This window comes from Echinops telfairi, unplaced genomic scaffold (assembly GCF_000313985.2).
Source record: "Echinops telfairi isolate 266 unplaced genomic scaffold, ASM31398v2 ScPeMD7_7;HRSCAF=31, whole genome shotgun sequence".
In the NCBI taxonomy this organism is placed as follows: domain Eukaryota; kingdom Metazoa; phylum Chordata; class Mammalia; order Afrosoricida; family Tenrecidae; genus Echinops; species Echinops telfairi.
Window position 1 is genome coordinate 17,280,884 of NW_022103904.1, and position 20,144 is coordinate 17,301,027.

General features: G+C 42.1%; 1 protein-coding gene across 1 annotated transcript in view; it reads right to left on the reverse strand.

Annotated features, from left to right (window-relative positions):
* ABCA13 (ATP binding cassette subfamily A member 13) overlaps positions 1-20,144 on the reverse strand; it is a 457,705-nt gene that overhangs the window by 265,712 nt on the left and 171,849 nt on the right. Inside the window, exon 29 of the mRNA XM_045286290.1 lies at positions 881-1,018. Within this exon, the coding sequence (XP_045142225.1) occupies positions 881-1,018 (138 nt within the window). The remainder of the gene's footprint in view (positions 1-880; positions 1,019-20,144) is intronic.

The following is a 20,144-nucleotide window of genomic DNA, read 5'->3' on the forward strand; positions in this document are numbered from 1 at the left end:
AGAGATTCCCCCAGCCCCACCCCAAACTGCCCCACCCTCACCTATTCATTCTTTGAAGGGAGCAAGGCTAGTCTATGAGAATTTCCACGGGAAACGTTTTTTCTGTCCACCTCACCATCCTGATCCTGTGTCCTCAGACTTTTTAGCTCCCCATAATCAAAGAACATTTTTACGAGGAACACAATTTGAGTCCCATGAGAATGCCAAAAGTGTCCCTTTGATGTCATCTGTGGTTTGATGATGTCATTCTGCTCCGTAAATCACAGAGCAGAGACCCTGGAGGAAGACGAGGGAGAAGAAAACACCGCCTGCAGACCTACAAGACAGGGATGTTGAGAAACAGTGGCTGCATAGTGTGATAATTTTAATAAATATTTCTGTGATGTGCTCCTTCTGTATGTGTTAAGCATATGCCCATCTTGTTTTTGAGTTGGGTGGCATCTTGCATGGAATGGAATGATAGCAGTCTTGTCCTTTTATTTCTGAATAGCAGTTACCTCATCTGCAAGTGGCATAATATTTAAAGAGCTCACATATGTGACAACTCGTAGACTATTTTAAATACAGTCTACACGGTGGCTTTTATTTTACAAGTGGACACAGTGGAACTAAAAAGTCTTTTATACTAAATTATTATATGTACATAAATGCACACAACATATAACCATGAGCACTGTGAACCGTGGGTTCACAGAGTAAATGTTAACAGAAGGTCCAGCTTCCCACTCGGCCCTTTACTGTTTCTAAGATCAAGTCAGACAGGTAGGGGGCCTGTCTGAAACATACTCACATCGTGACAATGACTGGACTGGAAAGAAGCGACAAAACCAAAATACAAAGCTGACCAAAAAGTAACCACATGTGCTCGATTCTTACAAACCTTTACTGGCAAAGCTCTCATTGATGAAGAATAGACTAGAGGAATTTTTATAATACTTCTTCTCCACCAAGCCACATATATTCTTCCAATATGATGCAGTAAAGGGAAAATACCACGGTTTCCTTAAACCGAAAGTTCCTGAAATATAAGATACGATTAAAATAAATTTATTTTTCCTTTTTATAAAAAGAATTCTGTAATGAATTTATAAAAAACGTCTGTAATGAAATATTTTAATGAGTTAATAGGTACTGTTATTTGAGTCTTTTCAAGGCCCACTCTGTGTGTAAACCAGAAACATGAAGGAGAACAGAGTGACTTAGCAATCGCAGCCAGGACCTGATGTTCTTCCTCTCTTCCTGACATGGGGTCAGCAGCCCATAAAGCCTGCAATTCCAGGGAGCTGCTGGCATTCTGCCACATTCCTGCCAACCTTGTATCTATGTGACGCTGCACCCACCAACCAGTGATCGCGCAACTTCCCACTTCGCCTTCCAGCTTCATCGGCTGGCAGCTGTGTGAGTCTGGCTGGAGCTCTAGCTCGCATCAGACCCATGGACTTGAGTTGAACTCCACTGGGTTCCTTCCTTGATCTATCTTTCTGGATATCTAGTTCTTTCTTCTACATTTTTAAGTGCACTTCTTTTTGCATCTTTGGAACATTTAGCCTAACAGGTGGTCAATATATATGGTGTGAGTAATTGCTGCATATCTCCCACAGAGTAAACATTTGATGGTCCCGCTTCTAGGCTTCTTCTGTGTTACTGGTGCTCTGGAGGTTGCCATGAGTTACTAGAAAAGGAAACGTGAACATGAGGTGACTGCATGGAGGAATTAATAAAAATCCTAAGAAGAAAATGCACAGTGCCCATAGTCCTATATGAAACTGTGGTAATTATATAATCGTTTGTCAATTTGAGGATTAAGAGTGAAGGGGTGGAGCCTAGTCATAGTCAACGATGCCTCTGTGAGGGCATGGCTTTCTCCTGAGGATTCTGGGGCATATGGATTTTCCTCCTGGGAGGCGGAAGACTTCTCTTTCTCTGCTCACGTCCTGTAAGATATCCTTGAGGAAAAGCCACATGGACCTACCCTGATGCAGCCCTGGGAACTGGAGAAGCCACGTTGAGACCCCTACCAGCACTGAGGTGCTTACAACACCACTGGATCCAAAGACTTTCTACCCACTGGCCTGTGATTGTCCTGCATTCAGCGTCATTGCATGTGTTTCGTAAGTCTGAAGAGGACTTCATAGATTGATATCGGACATATGGGCTAATATTGGACTTACGAGCTTAGACTGGACTAAGCTGGGGTGTTTGCTCAATATTCAGATGCTCTTGTATCTAAACCTCTTTCTTATATACATATGAGTGTCTGTGGATTTGTTTCTCTAGTCTACCCAGACTAACACAGAAACATATCAACATTCTATTTGAATGACTGAAGTCTACATGAAGAATATTTTAGCATGTTGACCATCACACAAAGGAGAGAGATGCAAGTCTCATGAAGTCTAATTAGAAGACTCAGAAAGATGATCGCGTACTAAAAGTTCATTTGTGATCCTAGCACAGGTCTACTATTTGCCATTCCTTTATGGAGTCAGCATGAGGAGCACATAGATATGCCATGTGTATCACAGGCAGTATTTAACTTGTTCTGTATCCCAACAACTCTTCATAACCTTCATTTTCCCCAAGTCACATATTCTATCCCTACCTGAAGCAGTACCATTGAGAGACAAGAGATAGAACAGCACATATGCAGACAGGGCTAGGGGAGGGAAGGGGGCTCACATACACATACAGGAAACACTGGGAATGGCAGGATATCTGGCTGGGGTGATTTCAACAGCCTAGAGTAACTTTAAATCTTAAGTCAGCAGGCACCAGACCCCTGGATTAATTTTAAACCAAAGTCGGCAAATCCATAACCCGTTTGGGTGAACCATTACCTGATTACTTCCTTGTCCATGCCCATGCAAGACCGCAGCATGGCCAGAGCCTGACCAGGTACATGATTGGGTCTGAGGAATGTTATTAGACCCCATTCATAAGCTGGACTGGTCCATTCATAACCTGGAGACCCAGACCGACTAAGAACTCCACATCCAACAAAAAAGCCCAAGCAGAGTTCCTTCAGCACCACCCCACTGGAGTCCCCACAGGCTGTGCCAGGTGATTTCCTTTCCTTTGTAAATAAACTTGGCTTTCTGCTTGCTGTTTGTGGTCTGTGAGTCCATTCTTCGATTTGAGAGTCCAGCAATAACTGGGCACATCAAAGCAGGTGCAATCTTTCGACGTCCAACTTGGAATGATAAGTGAAGGCACTCCTGCCTGTGCCCTTGCTTTCGCCTTCCCCGCTCCGTTTCCTTCTGGGACAGGTCAGGTCTGTTTGCCGTCCACTTTGAAATGGGCAGCAGAAACCCACCTCAGGCTTCTGCTTGGACCCGAGCAGCTGGGCCTGTGTGGAAACGCTTCCCCTTCCTTTTTCTGCATCTCTAGTTCGACTCCAGAAAGGCCAGGGGGCCCAAAGATCCAGTTGATCTTTCGGCACTGAGTGAATGTCCTGGGACTTACCATGGAAGTTCTGGGGTCTCATTTTGGCTCTCCCAACCCTTTTTGTCCTTCCTTTCCCCATGATATATGGGGAGTCCTCTTTAGCAAAAGCCATCGCTCGCTCACTCACTGACATGGAGTCAATACTGACTCACAGTGACCCCCAGCAGGGTTCTGAAACAGTAACTGTTTACAGGGCTAGAAAGCCGTCTTTCTCCCTTACAGCTGCTGGTGGTTTCGAACTGCTGACCATGAGGATTGGAGCCCAATGCGGAACCACTACCCCATTGAGAAAAATATTCCTTAGTTGTCCTTGGTGCCCCAGGACTTTCCTCCAAAGAAGCCCTTCCATATTCACAGGGATAGGTACAGTTGGTAGACACTCTCAGGGGGATAACAGGAAGAACAGAGATCCCAGAAGACCATTCATCTTCCTTTTCAGGGTATGACATGTTGTGTAAATTTCATAGTCTTATTGCCCCAATGTCTTTTTAAGCACTATCCTTTGAAACATTAAGTCAGGAGCCCCAAAATTACATCTCCTCCGTGATGAGTGGCCCCGCTGGTTAAGTAGTTCAGCTCTTGTTTGCAACAAATGGACTGGAAGAGATTCCAGAAGGCCACTGCATGCCTTTGACAGCAAATGGGGAGTCAGAAGTTCATTGATTACCCTTTGTTCCAAGCAACCACAGGGGCCACACTTTTTCCCCCTATAGGTTTTAATTATTTGATCCCTATTAATTCGATTCCTATTGAGAGCTAAATGGCATCTTCAGAAATACTTTTATTGGATGGCTGCCCGTGGAGCTGCCAGCAGCTGACCTCTTCTTTTACTGGACAACAGGGATGAGCCCATGCACCAGGGAAAGTTTTTCAGGTATCAGAGCTGAGAGGGTATTGGGTTACTCCTATGTTGTTAAGGTATGATGAATTGGGAGGGCCAAGGTGCCCAGGCATCATAGAGTTTCAAACCTTGTCCATAGGGATTCAACAGCCAGAATTTCTTGCTCACAATGCAGGTCACTGTGACTTTTTTTTTTTTTTAATCCTCCCACTTCTCTCGTTCCTGAAATGGGTACTTCTTCGTGGTTCCCACCTGACAACACTCTACTGGGCTGCATATTGAAAACTTAGTCCCCGTTTGACCCCCAAACCCCGAAGAAAGGTCATTTGGTTTTCTTCTGCAAAAAGGTTTGGTCCCCAGTATAAACTATTTGAGGGAGAGCAATGGCCCCCTGACAGAAGAATTAATTGTAACAACTTCCTACAGTTAGAATTATTTTTAAACAGGAGGGCAGGTGGTCTGAGGTTCTCTATGTGCAAGCTTTTTTTTTGTCCTCTAAGAAAATCAGAAGTCATCATCACAACAAAAAATCTTACCATAGTGAATGATGGGGGGAATGTGGAGTGGAGACCCAAAGCCCATTAGTAGGCCACTGGAGATCCCTTGCAGAGGGGTTGTGGGGAGGAGATGAGCCAGTCAGGGTGTGATGTAGCAACGATGAAAAATACAACTTTCCTCTAGTTCCTAAATGTTTCCTCCCCACTCCCACTATCATGATACGAATTCTACCTTGCAAGTCTGGCTAGACCAGAGGATGTACACTGGTACAGATAGGAACTGGAAATACAGGGAACCCAGGGAGGATGATCCCTACAGGACCAGTGGTGTGAGTGGCGATACTGGGAAGGTAGAGGGAGAGTGGGTTGGAAAGAGGGAACCGATTACAAGGAACTATATGTGACCTCCTTCCTGGGGGATGGACAACAGAAAAGTGGGTGAAGGGAGACGCCGGACAGGGCAAGATATGACAAAATAACAATTTATAAATTATCAAGGGCTCATGAGGGAGGGGGAGCAGGGAGGGAGGGGAAAAATGAGGACCTAATGCAGGGGGCTTAAGTGGAGAGGAAATGTTTTGAGAATGATGAGGGCAATGAATGTATAAATGTGCTTTACACAATTGATGCATGTATGGATTGTGATAAGAGTTGTATGAGCCCCTAATAAAATGATTAGGAAAAAAAAAAGATAATCAGAAGTGATAGAAAGTTTGTTATTTTGACATGTTTCTCCTCACAACTTTAGCGGCTAAGGGAACCAAGACGATTTCCAAGTCTTTGGTACCTCCACTCTGCAACTAGAATTTTTGTAGTTTTGGTGAGCCCTTCCTGTCCCCCATATCCAGGGACCCCTGTGTCTACTGGGGCTACTAAAATCCCTGAAAACAAAGTTCGTTCTAGACACAAATGAGAGCTCACTAGAGCTCTACAATGCCCTCTTAACAAACTGGGGCCAGAACTTTTTATCAAGGTGCACTTTACTCATTCCCTTCTCCCTCTCTGACTTGAATCTGGAAAAGTCCTCAGATGACCCCAAAAAGAATATAGATAAATTCCGGGAAGTAGCCCAGGCTTTTTACCTTTCCTGGAGCGATGGAATGCTCCTGCTAGACCAGGCCTAACCAGTTCAGAGAAATTCATACTGTTAGAAGCAGTTCAGACCTTTGGAAACATTTTAAACACAGAAGGTGACATGGCTACCAAGGAAAATGCCTGATTCCCCACTGGAAATCAAACTGTCTCCTTCATAGACCAAGAGTTTGATCCTGATAAGCCCCGAGATTAGAATAGAAGATACTTCCAAGCCTGTATCCACTAAGGCTTCAAAGATCCAGGAGAAAACTCCTCAAATATTCTCCACCATTAATCAGGAGTCAGAGGAAAATCCCACAGCATTTCTGGAAGGACTAACGGAGGCTAAGAAGAAGCACACTCCCATTTCTCCAGACTCCCCTGAGGATCAGGTCGTATCATAGGAACAAATTATCACCTAGTCAGCCCTGGACATAAGGAGGAAATTGCAGAAGCTGGTTCTTGGTCCCAATTTGCACCTTGATCATCTTTTTTAATTTGCTAACTTGATTTTTCATAACCAATACAATAAGGAGAGGAAAGGCAAGAAAAAGGCAGAACCCTTTGCCATGGCATTTCCACAGGATAAGCTGGGCATTGCCAGACCCAGTTCTCCAGGAGCAACCCTGGAGCGTGCTACTTTTATGAGCAACAGGGTCACTTTCAGAGAGACTGTCCCAGAAGGGCCAAGAGGCTACCTAGACCCTACCACCAAGATTTTGGCAGATGGGGTCAGGAGGAAGGCTTGACAGGGGTTGCATGGGGAGCCTCAATTTATCCCACCACTCCATATAACCCAGAAGAAATAATGAAGGGACCTCCTTGATAAGACCTGTCCAAAATAATTGAGAACTTAAAAGATCAAAATATTGTGGTGCCCTATAGCAGGCCTTGAGTTTGGTCCAGGATCCACAACTGGTGAATGGCAGTGAATGGCGGTGATGCCATTCAGTAGTGTTCCCACAGGAACTGACTAGGTTCACAGCATTAGACCTAATGATGCATTCTTGGGCATCCCCTTGCATCTGACCTCTCATTTTATATTTGCACTTTAAGATTTCTCTGACCCATCAGTCCAGCTCACATAGACTGCCATATCTCAAGGGTTCTGAAACAGTCCCTATATCTTCAGTCAGGTCTTTACTCAAGACTTGAGTCATTTTACCCATCCAATGGTCTCTCTTTTACAGTATGTAGATGGCATCCTTCTCTGTGCATCTTCTGAGAGTGCCTGTATTGAGGCTTACGTGGTTCTGTTAAATCTGGTAGCTGACACTGGATACACAATTTCATGGGACATGGCTCAGCAGTACAAACAGCAAGTATGATGCACGGTATTAGTAAAAGCAGCAGGCTCTAGAGCGCTCTGAGAAGAGAGAACTGAAGCCAGAGTTACCTGTCCTCCACCCCGGAGCTAAAACCAGGCTTGCTGACTGTGCTCATTAACACACGTTGGGGCTATTGCCAACCCACAAGCCATGACCAGTAGGGAAATTTCTTCATAAGTTTCAACCAGCATTATTTTGTCTGTGTATCATGGGCACTTTTGGTAAACAAAGGTTAGAAGACCTTTACCTTAAACTTGTTCTCCCATTTCCTAGTAGTGGTCTCTCTCTCCCTTCTGGGCTCATTTTTATTCCTGATATAATTAGTAATCCCCAAGAAAAGTATCCTTTTACATAGTGAGAAAAATTTCTAAATAAGAATCCAAAGTAGGGAAAACTCTTTCTTCTCAAAGACACCCTTTTTTTATATTACCCTGTTTCCCCGAAAGTAAGACATCCCCCGAAAATAAGACCTACTTACAGTTCTGCCTCTCTCTGAAATATAAGGCATCTCCCTTGAAAATAAGCACCCCCGAAGCTACCATAACTCTGGACTCAGGACCATAGCAGCAGGCACCGCCATGAAGCTCACTGTTGGCTGCAGCAGCAGCTGGAGCAGACAGGAAGTACAAGGTCTCTTTTAATAAGACAATAAACAATAAATGTGTACCGTATTTTTCTTCATGGAAAAATAAGACATCCCCTGAAAATAAGACTTAGTGCATCTTTGGGAGCAAAAAGTAATATAAGACACTGTCTTATTTTTGGGAAAACAGGGTACCAAATCCTCCCCTTAGAAACACCTCTGGAGGAATTACTTTTGAGATTGTCTGTGTGGTAGTTATATAATCATTTGTCAATTTGAGGATTAAGAATGTAAGGGTGAAGTCTAGCCTATCAATCAGATCATAGGCAGTGGGGCCTCTGTATAGGCATGGCCTTCTCCTGAGAATTCTGGGAAATCCAGTATTTCCTCCTTGGAGGTGGGAGACTCTCTGCTCACACCCTGGGAGGCATAGCAGCTGACAAGGCACATGGACCCACCCTAATGCAGAGACCTCTGCCAGCGGTGAGATGTTTCCAATGTCACTGGATCCAAGGACTTTCTATCCACTGGCCTGTAAGCTTCTACATTTGGCATCATTACATGTGTTTCGTGAGTCTGAAGGGGACTTTACAAATTGGTATTGGACATATGGGCTAATATCGGACTTATGGACTTGATCTGGACTGGGCTGGGATATTTTCTCAATGTTCAATTGCTCTTGTATATAAATAATCTTTCTTATACACATATGAGTACCTATGGATTTGTTTCTCTAGTCTCCAGACTAACATAGTCTGCTATTCTACAAGCCCATGGGAAACAACAACAAAAATATCATTTTCACCAAATTTCCTCAACTGTCTACAGCACAATTTAGCACTTCAGCAAACGTGGTGGATTGTTTAAGGATACCATCTCAATACCTTCCAATACAGAATCTCTACAAACTCCATGTTTTCCACCATAATCAGGGCACCTGAATGGGCACTACATTTCAGGCTTTTCAAAGGCTTTTACCCTTTATACTGGGTAAAATAATTCCACCTTTGTCAATCCACTGGTAGACCCTCTAGTCACAGCCGCCTCTGCAACCCAAGGAGTAGAGTGGTCAGGAACAATGTGTAAATCGAGAAGAGGAAGGTATGCCACAGGAGGAAGTGTCCACCTTCACACATCTTGATAAATCCCAGGAAAGCCATCGGATTGATGAGTCACCACATACTGGAAATGGGAGGCCACAGGTCATGAGTCTGACCACCCAGGACCTTGCCAAGTGAGGACCTAGTTATGCCCCAACGTACCAGGAACCGCCACCATTAAAAACACACAAAAAACCCATCCCTGAACTCAATCCCGCCTGCCAGATATATGAATATAAGAGGGGCCTGACAGCTCTGAGCAGCCTCACTACTTTTACTCTTTCTGTAGTGTAAACCCATTGGGGGTTCTGTTCCTATTGTATCCTGACTTTAGTGCCCCGTAAACCTGCTCCGCTGCCTCTTCCTACCTGTTTGTTCTGTTTCTGCGGTGCTCTTTTTGAGAAGCCGGCAACACTGGAATTGGCCGGGTAGAGGGATCACTGCACCCTAGCACTATGACTTATTTGGAGGCCTGACTAAGGTCTAAAGATGAGATATAATGAATTTGTGATTCCTGAGCCTATTGAATCCTGTCTCCATGGTCAAGGGGAACCTGTTCACTGGGTTGTATTCTAACTGACATCCAGGTAGTCTGGGACCACCCCTCTTTGCTTCTTCCCATGGAATCTAGTAGGCACATATGTAGGGGAGCAGGGCTCTTCAGTCTCTTCAACAAATTGTTTAGCTTTTTGGACACTGCTGGAGCATCTGCAGGAGGACGTTCCCTAGGATTACAACAAAACACTGCTAAGGGAATGACAATAGCTTTAGTAAAGATCAGCGTAATTTTTATTTTACTTCAAGAACAATGAGACTCCCAGGCTGTGTGGCACTACAGAACTGGAGAGCTCTAGACTTATGATCAGCTTCAGAAGGACGAACCTGTCCTTACTTTAAAGAGCCATGTTGCTTTTATTTGTAAAAAATCAGGACAAGTGGAAGAGGCTATCAATGACATTCAAGAATCAGGAACAAACTTTAAAAACGGAGCCTCATACGGATTCCCTACCTGGCTGTTGTCATGATGCCTACCCCTGCTTTTGTCCTTAATAACCTTTATGGTTTGGGGCCCAGCCTTACTTAGATTCTTTACCTGTTTTGTTTTGTTTCCCTTCCAGAATTGAAGCTATTAGATTACAAATGCTATTGAGCCAATGTCACCATCCTTAAGAATACCAATTTCTAGAACCTATTTCCACCTCCGTCTACCATGGGCCCCTGAATGGATGATCTCTTTCAGAAAAGCAGAAGTTAGCTAAACCAAATTCCCCTCATCACCCCTTGACACAGGGCTTTGAAGGAGTCTCAATAAATGCAGAAGCCTTGTCCTACTTGACTTGGTATATGCGGAGTCTGGGGCCTCTCCCATATTCTACACAAACCCCAAAGGAGTCGACCTGATTGCTGATGATGCCTCCTGATGCCCCCCTTCAACAAGAAGGAGCCAGATTGGTTGTCACCCCAGCTCCCTAATATCAATTAGGGCTTCCTCTCAAAGGAGTGGATGAAGAGATAGGAAATAGAAAAACATATAGGCAGACAGAGTTGTGGGAAGGGGAGAGGAGCTCACAAGCATACACACAGGAAACATTGGAAATGGCAGAATATCTGAAGGGGTGGGCAACTTTAAATCTTAAGTCAGCAGGCACCAGACCCCGGGCTTAATTGTAAACTCTGAAGTTGGAAAACCCATGACCCTTTTTGCTGCCCCATTGCCTGCTTACTTCCTTGTCCATGCCTATGCGAGACCTCAGCATGGACAGAGCATGACCACGTCCGTGACTAGGTCTGAAGACGTGACCAGCCTTTGGATTGGTCCATTCATAATCTGGAGACACAAGCTGGCCAAGAACACCACCTCCAATAAAAATACCTAAATAGAGTTCCTTCAGCAGCCACTCATTGGAATCCTGACCGGGTGTGTAAGGTGCTTTTCTTTCCTTTGTTAAGTGAACTTTGCTTTCTACTTGCTGTTGGTGGTCTGTGAGTCCATTCTTCGGTTTGAGAGTCCAACAATAACTGGGCACATCAAAGTCGGCGCAACACCAGCATCGCTGCTTCCTTACCAATGGGAAAGGTTTCTCCAAGGTCAGAGTGATGGTGAGCTCCAGTGGCCACACAATTAACCACTGACTCCACTCACGGTTTAGATGAAGGCCTTGCCATCTATTTCAAAAATTTGCCAATGAAAACCTTGGATCACAACTGTCTGATCTGCAACTGAGTACGCCGATGACAAAAGAACTGGGCAAAGCTTCAATTGATTGTGCAAGGGAGTTGCCATCAGTTGAGGGTCAGCTCTAACCAAGGCAGCTAGCAACAGCCATGACCCTGTCATGTTCCCCATTCATCGAGCACACTTGCAACCGTTAAATATTGGCGCTCCTCTTTCAAAGAAGTGGCGACCCATAGAGCAAGACTCCACTGCTTTCAGTTCCTAGTCTGCATCAACCCAGTAGAGTAGAAATCTCACGTGCTTTCCAGCAACTCAGTTACTTTAACTAGCAAATGGGAAGAATAGAGTGAGCCCATGTGTGCATCCACATAAACGCAGTGTTTGTGAAAATAAAAGTTGATAAACTGAAAATACTTATTGCTGTATTTTCTCTCCCTCCTAATCTTTAGGTGGTGGGTCCCCTTCCAAGGGGCCCCCCTCAGTGACCATCCTCAGTCCCTGCCAAAGACAGAGGGAGCCACCTTGAGAAAGAAAGTGGGAAATGAGATTCAAAATGCCTTAGAAATGTACATAAACTCTGAATTAATCATTAATATTCTAGGAATCTTGAATTTAAATTTCTACAGAAATAACAAAATGACGACAGAATAGGGGCCTAAATTTGGGCACAAACATATTCATTCTAGTGTTATTTGTAAAGAGGAAATGGCTTAAACTTAAAAGTAAGGAAAGGGTAGAAAGAATTGTTAATTTCATTTAGTGGATTATATTAATAGTATTTTAGTAGCATTTTCAAAGACATGGATAGTAATTATGTGAAGAAAAAAATTTTTTATTAGAGTAAAATATTATCAGGAGGGACTAGCCATCCTACTTGGTAAGAACAGCATGCTTGATAAAGTGAGGGGCAGGCAAAAAGAGCAAGCCTTTCAATATGATGAGCTTCACACTGACTGCCACCCTGAACTCAAGCAGGGTACGAGTTGTGGGGACAGCACAGGCTGCGGCAGTGTTGGGTTGTACGTGGGGCTGCAATGAACGGGAACCAAATTGAGGTCAGCCAACCGCAATAACATGTACAGCAAAGTATCTTTTAAAAAGGAAGTAAAGCTCATTGTTGCTTTTGGCTAATGAGATTGAAACAGTAAAATTTTCCCAAGCTTTTCATAAACATATGTGACAGGTTTTATGTCAACTTGGCTGGAACAGGGTGTTCAGTAGTTGGACAGTCATGCCCAACGATGCGCTCTAACACTCTGATGGAATCTAACCGATGTAAACAATTCTATGAGCAGCCAGCAGGTGTGCCAGAGTCCTGATCAGGACACAGCTTGATGTGATTAGAAAAAGGGACTCCTGGGGGTGTGACCTGCTCCTTTTTAAACAGACTCTGTGGGAAAGCTTGTCACTCCTGCTGGGTCTGGATCCTGCTTCTGCTCTGCTGACATTTTTCCACATTGCCTGAAAATCCCAGGTGCCAACCTGGAACTGGCAACCTTGGACTCATCTGGTTTTATGTTCACCAGCCGGTGATCTCTCTGCACTGTCTTCCTTCTTCCTGGTTCATCAGCTAGATGAGTCAGGAGAAACCTCCAGCTAACCCCTCCTCCCTTGCATACCTACTTCTACAACTGTGTAAACCATTTCTTGATATAAATTTCTTTCAATAAATAGGTATAATCGTAAGAATCACTGATTTTGCTTCTCTAGAGAACTTAGCCTAACACCATGTGTATTTTCCAAAATGTATACAAACATCTTTTTATCCGATGTAGCACAATTCAGATTTTCAGAGCTATTACTGAGAAAGTCGATGATCCTAAGGACAAAATCTGTGGCACATTTATTTCTTACAATGAAAGTACAAGAATATTCTCACATGTTGAATAAACCAGAACAAAGCACTACAACAAAATCTTAATTCTGCTCAACTTCACTAGAAGTGGAAGTTATAAAAAGATATAATCCATAAAATGACTTTCAAAATTTTAGTCATGAGCTGAAGTAATGATCATTTACATAAACACCCATGCACACAACTTGTGCCCCTCCCCCCAACACACACACCATTTAGCCGATATCAAGCGATAGCCAATCCCAACAATGGAACTACCATGATGCTCCTTGTCGATAGAGTCCTCGCTTTGGTCATAGAAACCTTTGTCTCACCCCAGGTCTGCCTTCCTGGGGGAGGCTCTTGACTGAGAAATGAAGAACAGAGCACTGTATAAAGAGATACAAGGAAAGAGCTGGTCTACCTCACTGAGGTAGTGGGTCTCAGCTGTTTAAGAACAATACGGGTGTGTGAGGACTTAGCAAGCTAACGAGGACAATGAACAATCTCCAGGCTGGAGTATGACCTTGTCCCTTGCTGTTCCACAGCTGGGATCTTCCTATTGCAGATATTTAAGTCATAAAGCATAAACGAATTAATACCATACTCTTGTAGCACTAAGGGGACACAAATGAACCAGACACAGACGCCACCTCCTTATGACTTTAATCTAGTAAAGAAGACCACTAAAACCTATAAATATAATGAAGGTGATAAAATATTTGAATAGCAGGATGGAACAAGCCATTCAAGCCCTTAAAACGGAGTGAGAAAGCAAAGGCAGAGCGATGTAAGGGGTGGCTTCTAGTTCAGCACACAAAAGCACAGAGTGCCCAGTTAAATTAATGTTTCAAATAAAGAACAGAACGATTTTTAGTATGTCTCTGGTGTAGTGAGTTATGTATTTGGATTGCTAATAGCAATGTCAATGCTTCAAATCTACCAGCTGCTCCATAGGATAACAATGGACTTCAACTCCCAAAGATTTATAGTCTTGGAAACCTAAAATGTGAGTTCTAATCTGCCCAATAGGGTCACTATAGTTGTATAGGGATGTCTCAAAATAGTGTTTGTTGCTCATTTACAATCAAACAAAACTGGGAAAGCTGCTCGTTGTTTGGCAACCTTGTGTTGAAATGCTCGCTTTGTCCCTTAGGAACTGCCCCTCAGAGCAGTATGACTGCAGCCGAGCAAGAGCAATGACTATGAACTAGACTAGGTTAGGGATGAGCTGTTAGTCCGTGAACTTATGAACTTTCATTCTGTAGACATCATGGAGTCAAGGGAAACTGTTAAGTTGCGGAGGGACAGCATGGTCATCGATAGATAGGTTGGCGTGTGCTCCAGAGGCGTGGAGAAAGGCTACCGGGCACTAAGTACTCCAGGTCAGACAAGAGGAGGCCTGAAATAAGCAGATGTAAAGGGGACCGTGCATTTTCAGGAACAGGAAGAAGCATTAAAATATGAAAGGCTCTTCCAAATTTGAAAACATAAAAAAGAGATCAATTGAATAGTAAAGGCTGATCTTGTAATTAAAGCATGTCAGCCCTAATAGCCCTGGACTTTTAGAATCCTCCTAAACAGTCTATGAATATAAACGAAAAAGGGAGCTGGCAAAAGCCATGTTAGCTGCGGGTCCCTTTGTCCTTTCTTGCACTTTGCTACTGCTTATAAATCCACACTAATTTTGTAGGCAGGCTCCACTGACACGTCTCCCTCTCACAGGATCCAATGTCATCGGACACATTAATAAGTGTGTGGACCTCAGTGCTCAAGGGGAACGGCCTGGTGGTTCAAGAAAGCCAGGCAACTAATTACCATTGCTGCCCCCGACCCCCACCCCATCAGAATTGATAGTGATAATAGAAGAAGTAAATTAAATTAGGCAGATCAAGCCGCATCAACTTTAATTGGAAGTACATAAAGAAGAATGTATAACATGGAAATTTTTTGAGTACTAGATGTTTGCTTCAAAACGTTGCATGAACCCTGAAGGACTTTGAGGCCTGCAGGTCAGGAGGGATCGGAACTGGGCGTATAAGGGTCAAAGAGGTTGGGCTCACTGTCTTTACAGCAGTTTGGTAAAAAGAAAAGAAAGAAAGAAAAAAGGGAATCAAGATACAAATATTATGAAGAAATAAGGGGGCTTCCAAAAGTTTCCATTTTTTTTTTCATTCCATTTACACAAAATTTTTGAAGCCCCTCATATTTTAGGGACAGCGATAGTTAGCTTTGTGTCTGGGGGGTGGTGGTGCACACGTGTCCTGTGTGTGTTGGTATGTTAAGGGGGGAGGAGAGACATAGTTCTCACCTTTCCCTCCCCTGAGGACATAGGATTTGATGAGGCTCTCATAGACACACGTTTTGGACTTGGAGAAAAGCAAACCACAATGAATGAGGCCAGTACAAGTAGCATGTATAGGTGCCTCTGTGATGTCAGTTGGCTTTAAAATGTAAAACAGTCCAGAAATAAACAAAATAATTGTCTCTGATTTGAAACCTATGGAACTGATCGTGAACATCCATGCAAGTAAAACACAAAACAAAGCCATACTGATTATGTGTACTTGGGACACATAAACACAGTGTCCGTACAGGTTTGTTACACGTTGAGTTCTCCAGGAATATGACTATCATATATCAGTAGAAGATAGTCGCGTGACATAGAATGCATTCACCCTATCAAAACACCACACCATCCATGGCAATGGCACTCAGTGTTTCAGTTTCCAGTACAGCATGGCTCTAACAGTTTCTACATGGCCGGTTACATACAAACACACAGTAGGAAAGACTCCAGACTTCTTTCCACAGACTATTTTTAAATTAGCAGAGATGCATACAGTTTACTAATAAAGCACATTTTAAATTATTTCCTATTATAACTATCTATTTAAAAAAGTATAGTACAAAATATATTTTATAAAAATTACACCTTAAAATGATTAATATGAGGGAGGTTCTAGCTATTGTCCACCACGATTTTGATGCGATCTTTCAGCTATTTACCCCTAGGATTCTACAAATTTTCCAATAGAGCTACTTCTTGGTCTATTTCCTATCCTCTAAAACGGAATCTCCAAACTCTTTCAAAAAACAGAAGCTAGAAGTACGCATAGATCGGGATAACAAAACAGGAAAGATAAGTCCTCTCACGCCTCATCTTTAAGTACTCATGCTATAACATGAGACTATTGGGTCGTTGGCTCCCAACTCATGGTGACCGCATGGAAAACAGAAAAAAATGTTGCCCAGTGCGATACCGTCCCCATGCGTAGGTCACACTGTTGTGATCCCTAGGCTTTTCATTGGTTGGCTTTTTAAAAGCAGATCACCAGATAAGCCTTTCTGGTCTGTGTTAAAAAACAACTCACAAGCAACCTCTACAAGAGGGACTGGGTTGTTGTTCATGAGATTCATTGGCTGGATTTGAACTTGGGCCTCTAATATGGAAAGTGAGAATTCTACTACCATACTCCCAATACTCACTACTTTGTGGTAGCTTTTTAAATCAGACTTTGCTCATCTTTAAACTAGACATAGCTCAGCTATCTGTTTTTTGTTTACTTCATTAGTATTAATGTTTACTTGTACATTTTCTCTAATTATGATTATTTCCATTTTATCATCACATACAAATTAATCTGATCTGTTATTACTGCTTTAACATTAGCTTTTCATCTAATTTCTACATGTACCTCAACTCCTACATTTCTTTTACTTCTAGTATCAGATGGCTTCTGATCAATTTCCTTCTCTTAAATCCATAATTCACTTTGTCTGCATAAGCACAAGCATCTGAGCCTCATTTTGCTTCCTAATGAAATCATATTTCAGCATTGAAACTTCATAGAGTTTTCATTAAAAACGAATTTATTTTGTTTATCATATTTAACAAAAAATGTTGCTTTTATTGTAATCATACATTAGGCAGATTTTATTATCTATAAATTTCACTAATAGAAAGTAAAGGGAGTGCTACGAATATTTGTTTTGAAAAAGAGCATACTGGATCTGATAGACCCTAAAATTTGAGATCCTACTCCTAGATATGAAATCCTATAAATATGATGTAGGAGTTTTATTTTATTTTTATAGCCAAACAATCAAAGTTGAAATTAATACTTCATTTTCATTAAGAATATGCATAATCCCAAATTCAATTTTTCTGTGAACTATTGAAATTGAATAGTCATCAGTTTCCTGAAAATATAGGAAATATAAACACTGCCCTCTTAACACATTCTTTCTTTTTATTTTTAAATTTGTATCATAAAAAGCTCTCTTATTTGGGCTTAAATTCTGGCCTGCCTTCCTAAATAGCCAGTTGCTAGAATTAGTCATACAAATGCAAAAATAAATATGAAAAACCACTGCTTTAATAACTAATCAAAATGTAGAGATAGGTGCATAAAAGTCAATGGTTACTTCTAGATCCTGTTTTTATTTCCTTTTACCCAAAAGTTTAGAATCCAAATCAGCTGGAATCCAGACAGGGAAGGAGTTCATAAACACACTCGGGATTATGGAATATTTTCAAAGACCTGATGAAAAGACTGAGATGTACCCTGACAAAAACATGCATCCACTGACTTTAGGAGCAATTTTAAATTAGTATCTCTTTGTCCCTGGTTGGATGTGTTAAGGTAAGGGCTGCTTTTAAATTAGCTGAAAGCTCATATGTAGTTTATCAGATAGAAGCTATTGAGTATAAATTAACAATTATAAATAGAATTGGCTATATAGTATGAGTGCATAGAAAATAATGAGCTAATTTCTTAGCATTTCACCTAATGAAGAGAAAGATAAAAACTGAGAATTCTTAAGAGATTTAAGAACAGGAGATTGATGAAAGCAGTAATCAGAGACATGGGTTTTTCTAAGTAAATTGAAAGAAGTTCCACACATGACTAACTACTTCAAAATCTACAAGGTAGCCTATATGGTCAAGGGCTTTCCAAAATATTACCAAGTTTGACACTTGAATTTTTTCGTTCCCAAGAAAGAATGCATTTATTTTTCATTTGACTCCCAAATTAATCTCACTTACCTCTCAGGGGGTCTCAGAATTCACTAGTTTGACTGATATTGTTCTGAATCACATAGTAAGAAAGAAGTCAAATTTATCTTCTCAATAAGGACATTCCTGCCATCACTGAGTCTTTTTGAATTGGGTTGCTTTCTGAACGAGACCACTCCTAATTCTCTTTCCTTCAAATATGATTTATAAAATGGGCATATCGGCACTCTGGGACGCAGCCCTTGAATACTTTTGCAAGAAACCTCTCCTTGGCATGTCCTGGATTTTTCTCCTCAATGAGCTTATACCAGACTCTTCAGCAACAGACAGAACCCATTCTCTAGAGTAGGGTTTCTCAGAGTGGGTGATACTGCCCCCTAGGGTGGGGGTGCTAGAATGAACAGGTGTGGGCTGCAAAAGCAATAGCTAAACCTTTTTCTGGATTCGGGCCACAATACAAAAGTTTCAAATGCCAGAGAAGCAATTAGAAGTGTGCGTAGTGTTCTTTTCCTGGGAAAAGGTACAGTAGACCAATTAAACTTGGGGTCCTGTGCTCTAGAGCATTCTCTAGAAAGCCTGTGAACGATTTGGTCTTTCCAGTTGATAGCACCACTTGTCTACTCTTCCCTTTCCTAAAGCAATGTTTTGCTCAACTTTGCAAGTCATTTGATCAGGGCATTAATCCCTGTTGTCCAGAAGCAGTAAGAATGAATTAAGCAAAAACCTTGTCCTAACAGGACCCAGGGATACAAACCAAAGGCCCCCTAGCTATCTCTAAGCCCAAGCAGAAAAACTCATCATCCTAAAAGGGACACAGAACCAAGGAAATTGTGTAGTCAATGAAATATGGATCAACACCTTTCTGGCACTTTCTGCTTTCTGCCAAGACCATCTGACATCAGCAATAATATCCCGTACTTGACATCATCTTCTGAATTTGGATTAAATGTCCTGGTAGTTTTTGTCAATGTTTTTGAATTATCTTCAGCATAATTTTTCTTAAAAATAATAATAATGATATAGGTTAATAATTTCTGTATTCTATTGAATCATTTCTTCTTGGAATGGGCATAATATGGATCAGCAGCTTTCTTCCAAATTTCTTGGCAGAGACCAATGAACATTTCCAGTCAACGTAGTGGCTTACCAGAGGCTTTGTTGGCCCAGTTAAATTCAAGGCAAACATGGCACCCTAAAAGGTTATGGGATGGCTTTCTAAGATTTCTATGGGATAATTTTGATAGAAGGTATTTAAGAGCAAAGGGTGATCATGGGGACTTATTATGAAGAAATTTTAAGTAAATTGAAAACTGAATTGCTGAGAAAAAGTCCAAAGAAGCTGCACAGAGATATGTGTATGTGTGTGTGTGTGTGTGTTTAAATCACAACAATGAGTCTGAGTGTTCTTTGAGGGTATCCGGGCTGTCCTATGAGAATTTTATTAGGCAACTTTATCCCATCCACCCTATAGCCTTAATCCTGCTCTTACAGGCTTCTTTTTTGTTCTCAAAAGTTACACATTGAACTACGATCTGCGTAGTTGGAAGTTCAAAACCGCCAGCAGCCCCTCGGGAGAAAGACTAGGCTTTCTACTCGCAGAAATAGTTACAGACTCAGAAATCCACAGGAGTTTGCTGTGAGTCAGAATTGACTCGAGGGCAATGGGTTCGATTTTGGGGTTTTGTTCTCAGATATAAAGGAATACAATTTGAGTCTTCAAGAAAGCCCAAACTGTTGGGAGCCACTGTGTCAATCCATCTTGTTGGGGCTCTTCCTCTTTTTTGCTAACCCTCTGCTTTCCCAAGTATAATGTCCTTCTCCCGGGAATGATACCATGTACAACGCATGTGAGAAAAAGTCTCACCATCCTTACTTCTAATTGTACGTCTTGCAAAGCAGATTTGTTTATTCTTCTGTCAGTCTATAGTAACTTCAACATTCCTCACAAACACTGCAACTCAAAGGCATGGATTCCTCTTTGGTCTTCTTTATTCACTGTCTAGCTTTCACATCCATATCAGGCACCTGAAAATATTGTGCCTTAGGTCGGGTGCACTTTATTCCTCAAAATAACATCTTTGCTTTTTAAGACTTTAGACCCCTTCCCGCCAACTTCAATTGACTGGATTCCCATTCACAGTGGCTGAAATAGGGTTACAGAGACTGTGAATCTTAATTTCTCTCATCCGTCTCCTGTGGAGTAGCCAGGGATTTGAACTGTCTATCTTTGAGTTAGTAGCCCAACAC